Source organism: Pinus tabuliformis, chromosome 2_1, assembly GCF_031772625.1.
Source record: "Pinus tabuliformis cultivar Carrire ecotype Pingquan chromosome 2_1, CPIR1, whole genome shotgun sequence".
Classification (NCBI taxonomy): domain Eukaryota; kingdom Viridiplantae; phylum Streptophyta; class Pinopsida; order Pinales; family Pinaceae; genus Pinus; species Pinus tabuliformis.
This window is the reverse complement of record NC_142299.1, coordinates 545,595,063-545,617,090: the sequence shown is the minus strand read 5'-3', so window position 1 is coordinate 545,617,090 and position 22,028 is coordinate 545,595,063. Positions and strand designations below refer to the sequence as shown.

Below are 22,028 nucleotides of genomic sequence, written 5' to 3'. Positions count from 1 at the left end.
TTCTTAATATCTTTCGAGTTGGGAAAAATGGTTTTTGTTTTATCTAAATGCATTTATAATTAAAAATGGATTGTGTCTTTTATAATTGACTATACATGTATATTGATGAAATTACATTCCATTACATTCAAAAAAATAATTTATAAAAAGTATATATCTTCCAAACTTTATTTTGCAAATGCCGTTATAAAATGTTTGGTTATTTATCAAATGTCTAGATGTTCATTCACATTCCCCACTTTCCCATGACAAGTGGCTTAGCCGTTAGGAATGTGGACTACTAAAATGCCCTCTCATTCTCGTTCTCCTCCACTCTTGGAATAAAAAAATCCAAAAAATCTGATACCCCATTTATGGCCCATCATCAAAGCCCTTAATTCACTATTGTATTTCAACTTCAATTCTCCCTTTAGATGTTTAGCTTCTTGGAGTTAGATTTGGGATTTGGGTAGAGAATATTAGGTTTTTTAGCCTAGGTAACTTTAGCATTTATGGCGAGGGTTTGAGAAGAGCTTTTGCTTGGGACTGAGAGTGGTGGAACTTCTGCTAAGTGGTGGAACTTTCGGTAAGATCCAGTGGTACCAATGGAATGATTATGTTGACAACAATGAAATGATTCTCGTAAATTTTTGGATTTTGTAACAACAATGGAATGATTTCAGATTGTGCTATTGGTAAAGTTTGTGTCATTCTTCATTTATTTTTTTTAACAATTATACCATTCCTGGTAAGGTTTTGTGTCATTCTTAATTTTTTTAATAATTGAGCCAATTTTCTTTAACTTAGGAAATGATGTTTTTTTAGAAATTGTCTCTCCATTCTAATCCATCACATGTATTTGTTTCATTTTAAATAATGTGTTAGCCTAAGAGCCTCAGCTTGTAGAATAATTTGATTTTTGATGTTGCACATAAAATAAGTTGTGAAATATAATTGGCTTGCAAATCACCCACAATAGGAAATAGGGAATTACATCAATCTGGACATGACTAGAAGCAAGGAATTACATCAACTTATTTGGATAAGACAATAAGTATAATTAATACTCCAATAAGCTCACTAACCACTTATCGCTTAATCAAAAAAATAAACCTTGACCACTCATCCAAGAAGCTTGCTTTTTGCCATCACTAGACCTCAAGACTACAAATATCTAGATGCATACAATGTAGCTAGAAATAAATGAAGAATTGGAGCCAGTGCCTTTGTAATCATATTCCATAACTAATAACTTATTTGATAATCGTATGTGGTTACTGGATTGACTATACTCTTGATAAGAAATAACTAATGTTGAAGCTTGCTTATGGATTTAACATGGGTTGTTGAATTGATTGACAATATTCTTGATATGTAATAATTAATGTTGAAGCTTACTTCTAGATTTAACAAGGGTTGTTGAATTTCACTATTGCAACTTCTTTTTTGAGAAATTTAATTTCTTCATTTTGTCTTTTCAAAATCAATACACACGTAAATCTCGCAGAAAAAAACTTATTAAAGAAACACAATTCATAAAGATTTAGATTTCAATACAAGTACAATTTATAAACATATAATTTTTAGTATGTTTGATAAATTTATATTGGAAAAAATAAATAATTATAATTATAATTTAAATATTAAATATATATATAAATTTTCATGTTGAGAAATTTGTAAATTAATTATATTTTAAATAATATATATAATTTAAATATGTTATAAAGAATTAAATGAGATATTTTTTAATATTAATATTAAAATTCTCAGATTTAGTAACATTTCCTTTGAATTATATATGCGTGTTATTTTTTTATATCTAATTACATTATAAGCAGTTGTTTATGCTACCATGCTTGCGAAATAAAATTACTTGAGTAACTCGCACGTTCTAAGCTTTATTTTTACTTTATTTCATCAATTTGCTTCCTTTATTTTGTCTCTTTGACTCATTTTTCCGTAGTTGTATTCAACCTTTTTTACTCCAACCTTTCCTTATCAAACGTATTCGATTCGCATCTTCCTCTACTAGGGTTAGTGGTTAGGCATGGGCATGGATAAACGCAATAAAAATAATTAAATGTGATTGTGATTAAATGTGGTTATTTGTTGGCCGCCTTATGAGGTTTCGTTGTTGAAGAAATGCGGAGAAAAGCTACCATTAGGGTTTTCCTTGCATTAAGGTTTTAAGTGGTTAAATGCGGTTATTTGGTGGCTTCTTTATGTGGTTTGTTGTTGAAGAAGTGGAAATAACCAAGAGGGTTTTCTTTCATCAAGGTTTAGGTTTTAACTGTTAAATGGTGAAATATTAAGATTTTATTTGATGTGTTATTTATTTTAGGTTTAAAATAATTGTTAATATTAAAATAAATTTGATATTATATTATTCTTGTATTATTAATTTTTACTTTAATATTATAAAATTATTTTTAATATTTAGTTATATTATTAATAATATTAATAATGTTTTTGATATTAATATTAATATTATTATTGTTCATGAGTGTGATAGGGTGCTATGTTAACGCATTCTTTGATGTGAAGTTAATAGTTTAATTCCCTGTCTCGATTAGGATGATATATTGGACATGATGAAGATGTAGTCCTGCTAAGCTTACAAAAAGAAATGTCAATAATATCATTAATAATAATATTTGTAATTCCTTGATTGGGATTCTATTTTGATTTATGATTTTTGTTAGGTCTTGCCGGACAACAATCGCGCCTGTAATCACTAAAGTGTCAAAGTTGCAGTCATGCACCGCACAATTCCTTTAAGTGAGATATGCCTCGTTTAATTTAGGTTTTGTGAAACATTCCCCTCAAAATCATCTTGATTCCTTGTGATAGGTCTTAAATTGGATCTCATGTTCCGGTTAATATGTATACCTCAGTCCCTTAATTTCCTCCCCCATTCCATCTTGCAGGAGGTAGGTGTTGACAAAAGCAGCAAAAACATTATTTTCTCTTCCAAAAATATCAGAAGCCAGTGCTCTTGGTTCAATGACTCTCATATATGAAATATGGTTAGAGAAGGGTGTAGAGAGACACAAGAAGGCCGAGGATGAGGGAATTCACCCCACTCTGCCTAGCACGATGAAAATGTAGAATTGTTTGACCCTGATATACTAGCCTACATATGCATCATGGTGGCTTCCATGGAGGCAAAGTGTAGGTGTTTAGGTGATGGCCATTGGTAAGTTCAAAAAATTGTAGTGCACCATCTTTGGACCTTGGAGGGCGTGAGGGAAAAGTAGAATGAATGATGGCATAGGTGGGTATTCAATTCAACAATACCCATCTGGTGCTATTCAATCTACCCAGGGCTATAGGCATTGATTTACCTCATGTTCCTCTAACTTTGACAACCACTAACTCCGTCGAAAGCTCTATTGATTTAATTCATCACACCAACCTGGTTCCCCTCCTCTCCCTTCTCCTCTAGTGGCAAAAGTGAAAGGAAAAGGCATTATTGTCCAAGGATCATTTCACAGCGAAAAACCTCAATAAATGGCAGATAATTAACTGAAGCCTTCCACAAGTGTAAACTACACCATTAAAGCAAAACCCTTTGAGGAAGAAACGATTTCCTATTGCCGCTTTATCATCGAAGAAAATGGATAAATGGGTACACCTAGAAATGTTGGAGTAGGTGGAGAAGACCACAACAAAGCACAAAAGCACCAAATAGTTCCAAAGTGAAGAAAACACATTGATGGGGTTTCCCAATATTCTTTATTCGACAAAGTATTTCTTTAGATTATTATGTCATTTAAGTTTCCATGGTCACACTAGTAGGTATCCTTTTTGCAGGGTCTTCGTTCAGTTTTATATCTCCTATCTACATTTTTGTATGGTCCATGATTTCCAATCATATATTTGCTCATACTAAAGGACCAACTGGTTTCCCTCTCACAGGAGATGATCCATCCCTATCTCTTTTCAATCCAGAATTAGCACTTTGCATACTTCTCCTCATCTCAAGTATACCTTTATAGTTCTTCTCACAATGTAATCTCTATAGCATTCAAAAATAAAATTTAAACATTGAAAAATTACACATTATTTTTTGCGCTCTAAACTGAGTTTGCACCTGAACAAATTTGATCCCTCGAAGCTCTTGTCAGATCCCTACTTAAGATGGATCTACGTTGGTTTTATTATAATAAAGTTTTATTAATGTTAAGAGTAACATTAGAATTATTACTAGAAATTGCACCAAATGTTGCAAAGGAAATGTCGTAAGGCACAAATTCGAGAAGCATCATGATATATAAACAATCCTTGAAGATAAAAACTAGTAAAAAAAATGGAATTGAAGAATTGTGATTAGTCATTTAAACAACTAGGCAATGTTCATTTCTTTTTTGGAATAACATCCAAAATATTAAACGCACACTACAAATTGGTGACATGATTCACTAGGATCGTAATATTAAATGCACACTGCAATGCTCTGTATCTATTAGATAATGGAAAACGATAATTCATAGAAACAAAACTAATTTTCCATCTTGAGTCATCATGAAACATAATCATAATGATACTAAATGAAAATATGTCTAACATACTAATCTACTGCTTTACCAACCAATTACTATGGATGAGAAAGCGGTCTAACTTTTCTGCAATGTGGGAAATGTCACTTCTCCAATTTTTCCAAGTATACATACCATTTTTTGAAAACCATTAAGAATCTCCCAATCACTGATCACATCTTCCATTCTTTCACAGTGAAGATCCCTTACAATGCTTCCACCATGTTTTTCAAAATTGAAAATCATTGTGTTAAAATCACTTCCTATCACATTATCTATGTGCTAGTGACCCTCCTTTATAAGTGTTAAAGAGTACCAAAAATCTTATTTTTCACTCTACAATACTGGAACATAGAGACATTTATAAGGGACAATGATTCTTTTGACTACTTATCTTCTACTTTGAAAGCCACCCAGAAACATAATTTGACATTATATATTAGCATTAATCGGTATTTTTACCAAAGGCTGCAAATGTCACCAAAATCTCGCTGAGGTCTTTGCGCTGCACCCAAGGTCCCAAACAATTTTTCCGAATTGATTGTGAGAAGGCCATGGTCTCTTCTTCAGTTAGTTTTATTTCTTGGAGAAATAAGACCTGCAGTTTCCTCAAATTCACTAGTTATTTTACTTCCTTTACTACCTTTGGTTTGATGAGGTCTCCAAGTCTCCTAATATTCAACGATGTAATTTTCATTTAGACTTTTAGAGAGCATACTTACCTCCTCCAACCTTACATCTCCCATTTTCTTTGTTGCTCACGTTTCGAAGAAATTTTGTGATCTGAGGTTGGTTTCCAAGTTTGATAGTTTGCTTTGATTTAGCCTCTCTTGTATCTTTCTTAGAAAAAAATGGTGGAAGCATTGTAAGGGATCCTCACTGTGAAAGAATGGAAGATATCGTCAGTGTGTTTGAGCTTCTCAATGCTTTTCAAAAAAGGGTAAGTATACTTGGAAAGATTGGATATGTGACATTTCCCACATTGCAAAAAAGTTAGACCGCTTTCTCATCCGTAGTAATTGGTTGGTAAATGGCATATAATGTATTTCTAGTATTCTGGCTCAAGGGGATTCTGATCACAAACCCATCGGGTTGGATTTAGACTCTCCATAAGATTTAGATCTGATTCCTTTCTGGTTTAATCCAGGGGGGCTCCAAAAGGAAAGAGAGGCTGGCCTGATAACTCATGCTTGGGCTATGCCAGTTCGCAGGTCTCTTAGCTATGTTTGGGAATAAAATATGAAGGAGGTGAATTATGCTCTTAGAACCTGGGACAAAATCAATTATATGCCCCTGCAGCAAGAGATAAAAGAACTAATTCAAAAGATTGAAGATCATCAAGGCTTGATGGAGTCCAGACCATCACTCACAAGAAGTTAGAAGAAGAAAAAAACCTAGTAACCAAATATTTAAAATCAACAGGAAAGGAGGAAGAATACTGGCATCTCATGTCTCAAAGCCTCATGTGATATAAATACATCCTTTTTTCACAAGCATACTAAATAAAGAGAAACTAGGAATCGAGTAAAGAAAATTTCTTCTCGAGGTCACCTTAAAATATGTTTTTTCTAGGAAATTAAGAGAGGACTTTTTCTTCTTCAAGAATCCACATTCTAGGGACAAAGTAAATGGCTCGGAAATGTAGAAATACTTCATCTCATGTCTCACCTCCATTGTTTTTTATCAGGAAAATTCTCATCTTGTTAAGCCAATTAAGGAAGATGACGCAATTGAAACCATATAGTCCCTAAACATGGTTAAAGATCTGCGACTGGATGACTTCTTTATAATTTTTAATGTGAATTCTTAACTCCTCCATCTTTAAATGAAGGTTTGGGGGCAATACCAATACCAACTCATTCTTTTTAGCTCTAATTCTGAAGGAGACATAGTTGTCCTCATTCTCTCGATTCTGGAAATTCTCAATGTGTAATTTGGCCTAGAAGTTTCTAACAAAAAAATTATCTATTATGCTCAAAAAGATTTTCCCTACAATCATATCAAAAAACCAAGTTGGTTTCATGAAGCATTGATAAATCATAGACAACATCATTCTTGTTCAGGAGGTAATTCATTCAAGAAAGAAACGGGGTTAGCTGGGTATGATTATCAAACTTGAAATGGAAAACACCTTCAATATAACCCATCACTCCTCGGTGATGGAAAAGTTGGGTTTCTGTAATGAGTTCATAAATTGGACTAGAGATTGTATTGGAAGCCCGTGGATAGCTCCTTTAGAAACCTTAATATATTAGTGGCAGAAAACTTAATAAGGAACCCAGAGATGGGAAGAAGGGAAGGGAAGGGAGAATATGAGGACTAAGTATAGAAAATAGCAATAAATATGTGTATCATTCCCAGTTTGCTGACGATACATTGTTGTTAGGGGTAGCCTCCAAAAATTATATCTCAGCGATTCAAACCAGTGTTGGATCAATATCTAGACCTATTGGGGGGCTTCATGGATAAAACAAAGAGCCTAATGATAGGATGGAACTGTCCACTTCAAAATATTAATGAAATTTTGATGGTTCTTGGATTCCCTTTAGAATGGAATGGAAATTATTTAGATATTTAGGAATTCCCTTTTTGATCGTTGCCTCTAATATGGAGAGTTGAATCGATAGCTTAAATAAATTTTCGAAGAAATTTCAAGCCTGGGGTGCTCAATGGCTCTCTTCATTAGAATGTGTTGTGATAGTTAAATATGTTCTATCGTCACTTCCTATCTACCTATAATCTGACCTTCTTGACCCAAAAGTTGTGCTCAATCAGTTGAGCTTGTTAATTCACAAGTTTCTATGGCATGGAGCGAGGAATAGCGAAAGAAAATTCCATTTAGTAAACTGGAATGTAATTTGTCTCCCAATGGTTAATGGGGTATTGGCAGTCTAAGACCCTATATTTATGAATATTGCTCCTAGAGCTACAATCATTTGGATACTTATTTCATATTTCAGTGTGTGGTGGAAATTTGGCTTTCTGCCGGAATATTCAATAAGAATTCTCTCATCAGGGTAGAATCAACTTATTGGGCAGGTCCAGGTTTTACTATTTGAAATCTGTGAAAGGAAGCAACCCCTCTTATTATTGATCACCTTAGTTGGAAACGGGGAAATAGGTCTTGCTTATATATTTTGAGATAACAAATATTTCCAAATATCCTATTGAGTGGAAGTGAAGAATTCAAAATCCTTTCTCAGTGGATGAAAAAAATGGTTTTTCTCAAATTAAAGGACATATAAAAATGGGATATCAAAGGGGTATGGAAGGGTTGGATCAACCTAGAGCTGGTGATTCATTTAAAGCTGGTTTGGGTTAATTAGACTTTAGAGATAAATGGTTGTTTATAGGAGCTGCCTAAACCTGTAGCAAACTTCCCTCCCTTGCCGAAGTCTTATGTAAAATTCAGTCAAAGTGTTGATTGATCTGGAACTCTGACTGTTTTGGATGATCTGGTTTAATTTAAAATTGGGCAAAACAAACCAATGGAATCATTCCGACACAGAGAATCTTCACTGTGCGTGAAATTCTTGATGGATTCTTGTCAAATTTGTGGTTGGAAAGAGGGTCTGTTTGCTATACAATTAACGTACTCTATTGTTCATGAGTAGCATGGTTTTCGTACCCCAATGAGCTTGTCAAATATTTCTGAAATGATATTTTGAACAGGTCAATCCTCACAATCATCAACCAAAGTTATGTGATTTTGGAAGTGCCAAATGCTCTGGTGAGTTGTTGGTGAAGTGTAACTAGTAGATTCCTGAATTGGCTTAAATGATTTGATGGCAGCATTTAATGTTTTATGAAATGTGTAATGTTTAGAATACTAGATTTTGTTCAATGGACTTGGGATTTAAGGTTTGATTGATGAGTCTATTTAATGTAGAACTTCATTTCTCTGTATGTATGTATATATGTATATGCTGATGCTCTTCTTATAAGGTAAAAGGTGAACCAAATATATCATACATTTTCTTCAGTTATTATAGAGCTCCCGAGCTTATATTTGGAGCCACTGAGCATACTTTTGCTATTGATATCTGGTCCATGGGTTGTGTCTTGGTTGAGCTACTTCTTGGTCAGGGAAGTGGGTTTTCAGTTTTAGAGTAGTCTTACCTCTACAGATCATGCATCAATACCGAAATTGCAGTTTGTAATATTCCTAATGACATCATGCTTACATATACTTGATGAAATTTTACCAAATTTGTACCAAAAGACAGTGTAGCATGCTGATAATTCTCACTATGCAGAAATCCTGCAATCATGTTTCGATATTATATCAAGTAAGGTATTCTAGGAACACAAATTTATGATTTTCCTTGCTCTTTACAGGCTCTCTTAGGCTCCCACTGGGATCATATTTCATCCCCAGCTATCATTACCCAGTGTGTGGGTTGGAACAAAAGGTCTTTTGATCATTAGTGTAAAAGCTACATACAGTTTGACAAAGATATGTAAATTATTATTATCAAAGTATGGAAATTTAGGATTTTATTTTTTATGCAGTTGGAAAATATTAAGGCTAAGCAGTAAGGTTTCTTTGTGTAAGTTCAGTAATATGGTTAAACTTCTAATAGTCATACTTCAAAAAATCACTTTTGAATGGTCCAAGTAGTGTACTGCTAAGTCAGGAATAGAAGGACCAATTCAGCTTCAATTCAACATCAATGCATGAATAACTATAGTGTTGCAGTAAGTTATGTAAGACGAATTGTTTTGAATAGTGGAGGTGTTTAGTAGGTTTGAGAATACCCTATACTACCCTTGGGTATGATATTCAAAGCATCAAAATCACTCTCGGTTTTCTAGGCCATACTGCCTTGAGCATTAACCCTAATTAAGAGGCATACAGTTGGAGAATATATTTGGATTTTGTATCATTGCACTCGGATATAAGCATCCAATTGAATGGTCATTGTCCTCTTTTCACCTTACACGTTTGCAAATATGCCTCTTTTCACCTTAAGCTATTTGACAAAAATGGATTTACCATTTACACTCATATCCTATCAAAATCTGCTTGGAAATATACAAATCACTGTTGATTATATTCAAAGATTAATTAAATTTATACTCTAGGTAGAGGAATCATGGCAGAGCATGGCCCCTTTTGCCATGTAACCAACCATCTATAGTTTGCTCGTCACCTAGAAAAATAAAAATAATTCACCATCTCCGTCAGTAATATAGTGAAACATAATTTAAACCCTGAAACATAAACACAAGTAACTGTATTAGTTGTCCTGGAGACCACCCACTTCACATCTGACGGTGAAACAATGCATTTTACAGGCACGGTTTTATGATTCTCGAGCTGAAGAGAGATGACTTCCAAGGGCTCCATCCCTTTGAGGTTTCTTGAAACAATATAATCAACTTGCCCACATGATTAAATGATAATTTATTAACTCTAACCTCTTATTCCATGTTAATAACAAGAGTAATCCTCTTGCGTTTGATGCTAAGTAGTTTGTCATATATCACCCATGGAAAACTTATAAAATGGGGATCGGTAGTACCAAATCCTTTCAAATTTGTACGGCCCCAATAATCTGGGTGACATGTTACATGATGCCCAGTTGATGCCCTGGCACTTTGCTTGTCAGCAAAGCTAGTTGCAGTGTTCTCGTAATCATGATAGCCATTTTCAAACCACCCCCCTGCAGTGTTCTGAGAGACCTTACTGCATACATGATTGTTTCCTTTAGATCTCTATGCTTCCTATTACCATGGAATATTGACAAAGTTATGATGTTTCCATTGATAATCTCTGCAACCCATAATAATCCATCAATGCTGCCAACTTACATCCATACAATTTTTTATGCACTAGAGCTTCACTGAGGTAGATTTCAAATCCCTTCACCTCCAAATTATTGTCATATTCCTTCCAAAAAACTTCCTCTGTGAATGAGCTTATACAAATAGTCTATAATGCTTGTACATGTTTTGATTCATATGTTCATTTATCCTCTTTCTCCATGAAATCAAGAAATTCTTTTTGGTGTAAATTGGCACGAACCCGCGCTGGAATACCATTTTTCAGAAAATCAACTACTTTTGAAAATAGCTCGGCTAACTGTAGACAACTTGCACTCTGAGTCATAGCTTGTGACAAGGCCATGGTCTCTACTTCAACTAGTTTTATTTCTTGGAGAAATAAGACATGCGGTTTCCTCAAATTCACTAATTATTTTACTTCTTTTACTACCTTTGGTTTGATGAGGTCTCCAAGTACCCTAATATTCAACGATGTAATTTTCATTTAGACATTGAGAGAGCATACTTACCTCCTCCAGTGTTACATCTCGCATTTTCTTTGTTGCTCATGTTCCGAAGAAATTTTGTGATCTGAGGTTGGTTTCCAAGTTTGATAGTTTGCTTTGATTTAGCCTCTCTTGTATCTTTCTTAGAAAAACATGGTGGAAGCATTGTAAGGGATCCTCACTGTGAAAGAATGGAAGATATAATCAGTGAGTTGGAGCTTCTCAATGGTTTTCAAAAAAGGGTAAGTATACTTGGAAAAATTGGAGATGTGACATTTCCCACATTGCAACAAAGTGGAAACCAGGGGATTACAGATTAGTAGAAAAGAGGATGGTACTTTGGGACACCAGGTCTATAGAAAGAAAACTCATACTGATAGCTATCTTCACGCTGACTCTTACCATCATCCTTCCCAAAAATCTGGCGTCTTAAACACTCTAGCTGTTAGGGCTCTCAGGATTTTTGACCCGGATCACCTAAAAGAAGAGATTGAGCACTTAACCTCTGTCTTCAAAAACCTTGGATACAAAGAATGGAGTATCAAGAAGGCTATAAGATGAGCTCAGGATAAGGCCCTCTCCAAGCATCCTCCTGAAGACAAGAAAGAAGATTCTGGGAAGGTCTACCTTCCATTCATCCAGGGGATTACAGATAAGATTGCAAAAATTTTAAGGAAGAAGAACATAAACACTCAATTTACAACATGTGGAACTATAAGGCAGATGATGAGGTCAGTAAAGGATAACATCGATCCTCAACAACTCAAGGGTGTGTATAAGATTGACTGCTCTTGTGGTAAGAGTTATATTGGGGAAACAGGTCGATCACTGAAAATAAGACTAAAGGAGCACGTGGCTGATATAAAGAATGAGAGATCCCGTACATCGACGCTTGTGGAACACTCGTCCAAAACCAAACATCATGTGTGTGTGGAGGACGCTAAAGTGATTGCAAGAGAGGATAATTATCACAAAAGAAAAATCAGAGAGGCCATCGAAATTATGAAATTTCCTCAAAACCTCAACAGGGACAATGGTAGTAAAATTAGTGGAAACTGGCTTCCCCTGATCAAACAAATAAACCCTCCAGGGCTTTGGAAGCATAGTATCAGGGTCTCTTAAAAAAATAAAATTTAATTAGATAAATTTAATTAGATAAATTTAATTAGATAAATTTAATTAGAATTTAATTAGATTAATTAAATCAAAATTAATTAATTAAATTAAAATTTTATTATTTAATTAATTATATTAATTTAATAAAAATTGTAATTAATTCTAAATAAGAAATAAATAAAATTTCTCAAATAATAATAATAATAAAATAAAAGAAAAATAAAATAAAATAAAATTAATTAATTAATTAATTAATCAATCACTTAATTAATTAATTAATTAATTAATCAATTAATTAATTAGGCAATGAAGGTTTAATAGGTTAAAATGGTAAATATCAAAAATTAATTAAAAAGAATTATGGTTATAATTAAATTAAATAAAGTTAATTAATCAATAAAATTAATTAATCAATAAATTTAATTAATTAATTAATTAAATAAAAATAAAATTAATTAATCAATAAGATTAATTAATCAATAAATTTAATTTAATTAATTAACTAAATAAAAATTAATTAATCAATAAGATTAATTAATCAATAAATTTCATTTAATTAACTAATCAAATAAAAATAATAGGAAGAATTATAAATCAATTATTTAATTAATCTAAATATATCAATTAAATCAAAATAATTAATTTAGTTATTCTATTCTAATTAAAATAAGAATTAAATAAAATTAGCCAATTAATTAAAAGAATTAATAATAACCAAGGATTAACATTGGATTAATAAATAATTAAGATTATAAATTAATCTAATTAAATTAAAGTAATTAATTAAAGTAATTAATTAACTAATTAATTAGAATGGTAAATAACAATAAATTAAATTAATTAATCAATTAAATTCAAATTAATTAATTAAATGAAAATAAAAACAATAAGTAAGAATTATATTAATTAATTAATTAATCAAATAAAATTAAATAAAATTAAAATTTGTTAAATTAATAAAAACAGGTGGAAGGAAATGAAAAATTAAACTTATTCATGAATGAGATATATCATTTAAAATAATTTAGGTTCTAGGTAAATTAAGAGGAATAATTAATTTGGAAATAATAATAATATAAATAAATAAAAATAAATGAGAAAAAAATTATGGTTCTAGGTTTATTTATACCTAGGCCATTATAGCTCTTCTCTCAATAAGTTTTCATTCATATTCTTTATGATTTAGTCCTGATGATGGACCCCCTTTGGGTTTGAAACGTCGACGGAATGAACATGAAACTGTGGATAATCCGGATCATACCACTGCAAAAAACTACCACATAAACTTAAAATTTAAATAAACGAATTTTTTTAATTAAAAGGTGTAACATAAATTTCCTAAAGGAGGTAATAAACTACTTGTATATTGGAATGTGCATACTTTATTTGTCCATGCGCATTTCTAAAGCATGATTACGCTGCTAAATAACATGTTTTTACTTTCCCATGGGTTTAATCACTATGTTGCACTTTATCGATCTATCTTAAACCATGTTTACCTAAAAAGCTTTACTCTGTGTACCATGGACCAGTTAGTCTGATTCTGATTCAGTTAACTCGCTGTTATGCATGACGTTAATAAAATCAATGTGACGGCCCCGCGTAGACCTGTTATAAGCGTGATTTAAGTTTATTAATTATTAATATTCGTTTCTTCACAATGTCACATTACTCCATCTAATTAAACGTACCTTCCTCGTCATCATCATTCACTTTCCGATAAGCACAGGCTATGTGGTCGCCGCAGCCACTCTCGAAGCTGCACGAACGCGTTGTCCATTGGCAAGGGCTAACCAGCCATATATTGTGTCATAAATGCCCTTGCCAGCTATGTATGTGGTGCAAACTTGGGATGGCATACATAAACACTCCGGCGGGCGACCTCGCGTTTCCGGTGACATACCCGGGACCCACCAACGAGGGCCCGCCCGCCCCGTCCCTCCGTTCCCGCTATCCACGTCAGCGCACGGGATCCATTTTCAAATGAAACTCTTCCCTCGCGCCCATTTCATTAAAATTGATTTTCGAACGCCGATGGCTCTGCAACCTGCTCTGCGCATCCGTTGCTAACAACCGCTGCATCCTGCTTCGCATGTCCTCTGCTACGTGCTCTACGACTGCTCTGCGATCACAGGTATTTCTCTGCAATCTAAAATTCCATAAGACTTTGTACATTTGACAAGTCTGCTATTTGTCTGCTGCGAAATCTGGCACTTATTCCGCCTTTCATCTTCTATTCAATCATTTCTACACTTATTCAACGGTGGGTTCTTCTTAGGATTTGGGAGTGAAGTGGGCAGAATGAGATGGGTTGAAACCCATAAACAAACGCCATGGCTTCATCAACGTCGTGCCTTCATTTTCGGGCGCCCCCTGATTAGTTCACTGTTATATGAAAATTGTTTTACCATCTGACATGCTCAGCACAGATAATTTTAGATACGAGAATGCATTAGAAACAACATTTAAATTTTGCATCTAAACATTTTCTTGCCTCTGCAACCTCGTTTTCTCCCTCTGAGCGCGCTTAAAATTTCGAAGTTGAATATCTAAAGGTTCTCGGTGATCCGAAAATTCGTTACTCTAGTTTAGCAGGCGTGATTAAAGATTTCTCCAGGTTTTAAATCGATATCAGTAGTTATTTAAGATTTTCTCGATATCAGGAGCTGTTGCAATCAAGAAAGACTGCTGAAGGAGATAAAATTCATAGGCATGGATTTTAACCAAAACACCAAGCTGGAGAACACCGGAGTGCTTGGAACCCATAACCTTTTATCTGTAGATATAAATTGTTAACAAAAATATCAGAACAGGGTATCCTGCAGAAACCCACCTTATTCCCTATTCATTCATGTATATGGAATTATCACAATCAATAAAGATAGCTTGGTATTAAGTTTAGATAATGAGCACAGAAGACTTTCCACTTGTTAATGTTGTAAACAGTCGATACAACCACGTCAACGGATAACTTTGTAAACACAGATACAGCCACATCAATAGATGGGCCTGAAGGCACATAATTTTCAGTCGGATAAGCCAAATGCATCTAGACATTTATAAAAATGGTTCAAGAAACAAGGTCTAAGTAAACAAATAGATGCTCACTTTCTTTCTTTTTGCTTGATGCTTTTTTAGATGCTTCTCGTTCTGGTGCTGCCTTCTTTTCGTCCTCGGTCTCCTCACCAAAGAGGTCCAAGTCATCATCATCTTCCTCATCTTTAGGAGGAGACTGACAACAAGTCATTAAATTCTCAGTACATGACCATGAAATAAGATGTAAATTTTCTAGATCATAAAGTCAAATGTGCCACTATAATCCTAAATAACTCATGATAGGTTATAAGTGTAATCTAAATAATTGTCAATGAGAAGTTAGAAATAAGTAGGTCTAACAGAACCAAAGTTTCATTCTTTGTGTTAACTAAAAAATAACAAAAATTATTTACAACTAATAAACAGATATTCATTTATGGATTAGCATAGAACATAAAAAATAAGATTGTGAAGTAGCCAAAGACCTCCCAAAATCAAAACAGAGAATAGAATTCATAGTTTGATACTGTAGGTCCTGGTCTACAAGGGCCTGGACGTGCCTTTTATTGATGGATTATATAGTACTAAACACATTAATCCCAGTAAGAAATTTATAATTCAACTTAAAAGTATTTTTATCAGATCATTACCAGCCTGAAATGCTTGCACTTTCATGTCAATGTGGATGCAGAATGGATACAGAGAAAAGAGAGAAAAAGCAGGTTAAGGGGCATGAAGTTGTAGCTCAAACAGCTTTAAATTTCCTACTAACTTCTAAGGACACAGCTGCCATCAATATCAACTTTTCAAAAACACACCTTCATCGAGAGGGTTTCCAGATCCATCACTGTACGATGTAAGGAATTGTTTGGTGGAATACCATCCTAGTAAACAACCTTCCATCCAGCCATTAACGTGGCTTGGATAATTTTTACATGAACAAAACCAACTTTAATAAACTATAAAATTAAAATAAAAGAAGGAAACAATTTAAAAAAAAAAACATTTGAAGGACAACTCTCCAACCTGCAATTGCAGCTGGCCAAATAGCTTCTCTAATATTTTACATTTCAAAATTAGTTCGGTAATTTGAAGGAAATTTGCCCATTGTTGCTGTAAACAGTTTCAGGAAATTGGCCCATCCCTGAGCTAAGCAGTTTCACAAAGATGAGATTTGGGCCACTCTACCCAGAAGGAATATCTATAATAAAGCTATCCCCATTGCTAAGTTTTCCTCTCTAAAAGCCAGTTACATTACCTTGAGTGAGGTTTTGTAATTTATAGATATAGAGGTGTTTTTCTGCAGTGAGGCTAAGAATATATCCCAAATCATGGAAAAATCTCTTTCTTCACTCTTTCTCACAGAGAGGGAAGAAAAATGACAAGGGTGAGAATACCAGAGTCAAATGAATTTGGTAAAAGCAACGATTTCTAAAGAGAATCCACTGGAAGACGGAAAAGGGCTATGAGAAATCTAAAAGAAAATCTTAATTAGTGCTGGCATTCCCAGAATATAATGAAAACGTTATAAACAATAAATATAGTTGCAGTTACCTTTGCTTAAAGGAATAGAATGTTAGAAAGTTAAATAGGACACGCCTACAAGCCTTCTCTTGCATGTAATATGTGTATCTTCTAAATAAGAAATTTTCAATTTTACCAAAAACAAGTGTGTTTTCATTTAAAAATATAATAAATCTCACTAACGAAATTTTGATTACAGCACAAGATACAAACCTCAGTTGTACTCTCCGTAACCGGTGCAGCTGTTGGAGCTGCTCCTATTTCTACACCGATAGGCTCACCAGGAAAACTGTCACGAGAACAATTATTTTGTAAGGTAAATAAGACAAGCAAAATGAACTTGGTAAGTGAACGGCCATTAGTTAAGATTTATTGCAACAAGAGACAACACATGTGCATACAATATATGAAGACTACTCACGGATGCTGGAATCCCAAATTATTATCATTTTGCAACAGACGTTCTCAGGAATTGCATAATCGTGAAATGCAATATAGAAAGACATGAATTAGGATCACTTATTTCCCCATAATGAACAACAGTAAGGTAAAAGCATTTACCCATTATAGAGAATTAGGCGCTGACGGTATCCTCAATTAGGCAACGTAAATGCAACCAACACACTCCAACAGATGCAGAGTCCAATGAACCATCAGGCAAAACCCACTTCTACTACAACCCACTTAAACCTATGCCAAACCAACTTCTAATACAGCCCAAAACCACAGTCCCTATTCTCGATGGCCAAAACCCGATTTATTACTGCAAATCAGTAATTAACGCTCTAAAATCATCTATCCTAGCTCCCAATACCCACTCATTTCATTCACGGCAGGGCACTAACCAACACTCACAGACAATTATATACAAAGCAAATCCCCAACAATCTCTACATGTATGTTCTACCTTCACTAGAATAAATGCTAAGGTGTCCTAAAGGCATTTGACAGTACAACCCCTCCCTTTTGAGGGATTTTGTTGGATCCTTTTGGTTGAAGTTATTTAAAAAGTGACCATAATATCATAGTACCCATAGAACAAAGGCAAATCGTAAATGGATAGCCGGCGATGACCAAAAATTCAGAATTGGCCGATGCAAACTCACCTGGCCACAATATAAATGCCGGTTCTCGGTGCCTAAAAGGCAAAGAACGTTACTTGAGCCTTGACCTTTGCTAGGGAACAATCAAAATAAAAGAAAACCAGGGAAAAACCAGCTTCCCCAACTGCTATCTACTGAAATACTCTTCAACAGTTCAACCGACTAGCCATTGGCCTAAACGCACGCCAACCAATTCAGCTCATTACCCTTTAACCAGATCACACTTCAACAGAAGCACCTTACCGATCTTTAGCCCTAAAACACTTCATCAAATGCATCCCACTGACCATAGAATCAAACCCAGCTCACCAACCATGCACATCCCGTGTGTAATCAAACAACAATGCTAAAGCGCACTAAGCAAATCCAAATTCTTACTGTTAACATCTGTATATCGTAAGAAAACAGTACCTCGAAGCCAGTAGGGCACTGATATGGTTGTACCACCGAGACACATTAGGAAAGTTAGGTGTAGGTGTCTCTGACACTTGATGATGCTGAGGATGTGCATCCTCTAAGTCTTATCAATGATATGGTATTTTCTGTTATTTTTCAAGGATGTGCATTCAAACTTGAGGTAGCATAAAAATAATCAATTTCAATCAGTATATTTTGTCATGTTAAAGTATTCTAACATGAATCTCTTTTGTTGTTGTCACTATGCAGTGCTTCTAAGCCCACGGAATGGTGGAAAAGTGGACACTATGCATTGAAGTATCATGCCGCCCCAATCCGGGTCAAGCATCTTTAAAAATTGTCCTTCACAATGGGACAAAAAATCATGTGATTTATAGAATATGGGAAGTGCAAGGAAAGACAACCAATAACGAAGCATACTACATTACACTTGTTGCAGGTTTAAAAGAGGCAAAACACAATGGGGTGAATAACATAACAGTGCTGACAAACTCAGAATTAGAGGTTTCCATTAACTCTGAACTGGACTTTCATCTAGTCACTTTTGATTTAACTTATAGGTTTCCATTAACTCTGAACTGGACTTTCATCTAGTCACTTTTGATTTAACTTATAGCGATTTTGGTTATGAGCACTTTTTGGATCACTATCCTTGAAATGATTTGAAAGAAAGTTTGAAGGAGAGATGAAGCTGAACAGTAAAAGTGCATCAATATGCTTATAAATTTCTATATACAAACTGTATGCTCTTTTCTATTACACTGCAATAAATTAGAGGTTTCCATTAACATTTTTTAATAATAATAAGTTCTGGCTACTTAATGCGGATCATTCACAAGGCTGTGTAAGCATTCTTGAATTATGAGACTAGTAACAGAAAAAGGAAAAATGGTTACTTCAAGTTAAACTGATATATGGATAACCACAATTACATACACAATATTAGCAAGTGGATGTGCAACACCAGCTTGTAGACACATGAAGCTACTCCCCCAGGGACTTGTATAAATGATTATTTTTGGCCTCGACTGCTATATGATTTTTTTGGCCTGGACTGTTAGGAGTGAACATTCACCCTTGATTGTTTGTCCGAATCTACTAGAACTTAACATTTAGGCCCGCAAGTCACCAAACTAGTGCTCTGAGCATTGATCCCTGAGATTGTTTACTCTTATTTCATAAGATCACACTATTTACAATTGCTCAGATCCCTGAGATTGTTTACTCTGATTTCATAACATCTACAGTACACTTTTTCCTTTTGGATAATGCTTGTATTTTGATTATTTATTTTTGGTTATAAATTTTGAGCTGACAAAGAGTATATATATATAATTGGCTCGTTTTGTTATATAAGGCCATGGCGGGTATGCGATTGCATAACAACGTGTTTTTTTCTTTTTTGTTACAGCTGAAGCTCCTCCTGGTGCTTTGTTATTGCGTGAGGAGATCAAGGATCAACAGACCTTGGCTCAATCTACAGTTGCAACAGTTGCTCAATCTACAGGACTAGTATCTCTGTCGCAATCTACTGGGTTACCTGTTCCTCTATCTATGAGTTCACAGTCAGCCAACAATATAAATTTTCAAACGCCTTTGCAAGGAGTCAAACAGAGTGAGTTGAAATCAGCTTCATCAATTGCTAAATCCAGTGAAGTCAATCTGGCAGGTGCAAAATTTACCTCAGATGTATCCCAGTCAAAATTGCTTGAGATTGTCTCCAGAAGTAACCGACTTATGCAATGGGCATTTGCCAAACCAGCTGAACATGTGCAACGTGTTTCAAGTGTCCAGACGACAACTTCTGGCAGCACTGGTTTTGATAGAAGGTTGGATGGTAATTCCAATTGTGTGGCCAGGGAACCATATGGTGATACAAAACTATCAGGCATTTCTAGTAGTGTTCCTCAATTTATTCTAGTAGTGTTCCTCAATTTACCAGGAGGTAACAGAGCTCAGTCCGGCGGGCACTGGGTTGCAGAGTTTCAATGCGCGCAGCGCTTCAGTCCTGCGGGCACTGGGTTGCAGAGAAAACGGGTTCTGGTTGTAGAGTTAAATTGGCGCGCGAAAGTATTTCTCAGAATTATGTTATTGAAAGAGACAGGGTGGGTCACGAGTGGGTCATCGGAAACGCGAGGTGGCCGCCGGAGTCCGATGCCTATGGATATGTATGCCATCCCAAGTTTGCACCACATACATAGCTGGCAAGGGCATTTATGACACAATATATGGCTGGTTTGCCCTTGCCCCTTACCAATGGCAAAATCTGAAATCATTCCATTGTTGTTACAAAATCCAAAAATTTACGAGAATCATTTCATTGTTGTCAACATAATCATTCCATTGGTACCACTCGATCTTACTGAAAGTTCCACCACTTAGCAGAAGTTCCACCACTCTCAGTCCCAAGCAAAAGCTCTTCTCAAACCCTCGCCACAAATGCTAAAGTTACCTAGGCTAAAAAAACCTAATATTCTCTACCCAAATCCCAAATCTAACTCCAAGAAGCTAAACATCTAAAGGGAGAATTGAAGTTGAAATACAATAGTGAATTAAGGGCTTTGATGATGGGCCATAAATGGGGTATCATATTTTTTGGATTTTTTTATTCCAAGAGTGGAGGAGAACGAGAATGAGAGGGCATTTTAGTAGTCCACATTCCTAAGGGCTAAGCCACTTGTCATGGGAAAGTGAGGAATGTGAATGAACATCTAGACATTTGATAAATAACCAAACATTTTGCATTTGCAAAATAAAGTTTGGAAGATATGTACTTTTTATAAAATATTTTTTTGAATGTAGTGGAATGTAATTTTCATCAATATATAGTCAATTATAAAAGACACAATCGATTTTTAATTATAAATGCATTTAGATAAAAAAAAAACCATTTTTCCCAAGTCGAAAAATATTAAGAAGTATCTTTCATTCCCAATGGTATAATTAGGTTGACTAGTATGTTAAATCAGTTTTTGGAGGTATGGAATTGATTGATTTCGGAATTTTGGAGGTATGGAATTGGAATAGAGGTGTTGGTGGACTAAGAATCACCATACAAATAGTAATAACAATAACAGCATCACAATACTATTAAGTATTTACGTTAAAATGCTTATTAGGATCATAAAGAGATACAATGAACGAATGAAGCTGAAGCCAGTGTGAACATGACGGATGACTTTTTTCAGCGAAAGAATGAAAACTGTTTTAAAGCATAGGTACGGGGCGCAGGTGGCTAGAAATGGTGATCTTTTACTTCCTTTTTGGCTGCCTTCTTTTTGTGATGCTCGTGGAAGGCATAGCCCCCAGCTCCCACTGCAGCTGTTGCTGCAATCTCCTCCTCAATCTTGTGGCTGTGCGCGTTCTCTGGATCCTTCTTTGCTTTATGTTTCTCGTACTGCATACCCAATGAGAGAATTAGTAATCCTATAATTGTATAGGTAAACTCTATAAACCTGATTTAGTTTATCAACTTACTAAAAATTACAGAATAAGAGAGATATATATATAGTACCAGTGCAAACGTTCCAGCAGCGACTGCTCCCAGTTCACCTAAATGCTCCATTCGCTTATGGTGCTTCTCCTCCTTCATCGGTTTCTCGTACGGCGTCGCCTCCGAGTTGGCGTTCTGGTTCTTGTGATGGTGGAAGTGATGGTGTTTATTCTCAGACATGCTTTCCGAAATTGATTTCAATTACAACGGTTTGAAAGGAAATTCGAAAACCACTTATATACCCTTACAATAATCAAATCTGTAGATCCCAATGCAATGTAAGGAAATGCAGACAATGACTTTTACCCGCTGACAATACTCAAATTCCTGAGCAGATTAGATTACATGAATGAATGGTAGGGAATTAGTCCGGTATATATATAGCCAGAGTTGAATATTAAACACGCTATACCGTGTGGAAACAGCGTTCACGCGTGCGCGGTTTCCAAACGGCCGGTGTGCCTGCATGGTCTCTCCTTATCCAATAGAGAAGACTGACGAGGAAGGTGTGTTTGATCGGAGGTGGGCTAATTTGACATCGTTAACC

At 34.9% G+C, this 22,028-nt stretch overlaps 1 protein-coding gene and 2 long non-coding RNA genes across 3 annotated transcripts; 1 reads left to right on the top strand and 2 right to left on the bottom strand.

Annotated features, from left to right (window-relative positions):
- The first annotated feature begins 13,766 nt into the window (after positions 1 to 13,766).
- Positions 13,767 to 19,635, top strand: LOC149201466 (uncharacterized). The gene is made up of 2 exons (XR_016253434.1): positions 13,767 to 14,042; positions 19,400 to 19,635. It is a non-coding gene; the product is annotated as an uncharacterized LOC149201466 (long non-coding RNA).
- LOC149201467 (uncharacterized) lies at positions 14,817 to 18,047 on the bottom strand. Its single transcript, XR_016253433.1, has 4 exons — positions 17,983 to 18,047; positions 16,682 to 16,757; positions 15,017 to 15,140; positions 14,817 to 14,834 (listed from the first exon to the last, which is right to left on the bottom strand). It is a non-coding gene; the product is annotated as an uncharacterized LOC149201467 (long non-coding RNA).
- Positions 19,636 to 21,135: 1,500 nt separating the features above from the next.
- On the bottom strand, positions 21,136 to 21,805 carry LOC149201465 (abscisic stress-ripening protein 3-like). The gene is made up of 2 exons (XM_089399737.1): positions 21,503 to 21,805; positions 21,136 to 21,385 (listed from the first exon to the last, which is right to left on the bottom strand). The coding sequence occupies exons 1-2, from the start codon at positions 21,659 to 21,661 to the stop codon at positions 21,224 to 21,226; spliced, it is 321 nt and encodes a 106-aa protein (XP_089255863.1). The 5' UTR covers positions 21,662 to 21,805; the 3' UTR covers positions 21,136 to 21,223.
- Between the last annotated feature and the right edge of the window lie 223 nt (positions 21,806 to 22,028).

Coding starts and splice junctions, on each gene's coding strand:
- LOC149201465 (XM_089399737.1), bottom strand. CDS start 21,661: ATGTCTGAGAATAAACACCATCACTTCCACCATCACAAGAACCAGAAC. Junction 21,386..21,502: donor CTGCTGGAACGTTTGCACTG/GTACTATATATA, acceptor TTGGGTATGCAG/TACGAGAAACATAAAGCAAA.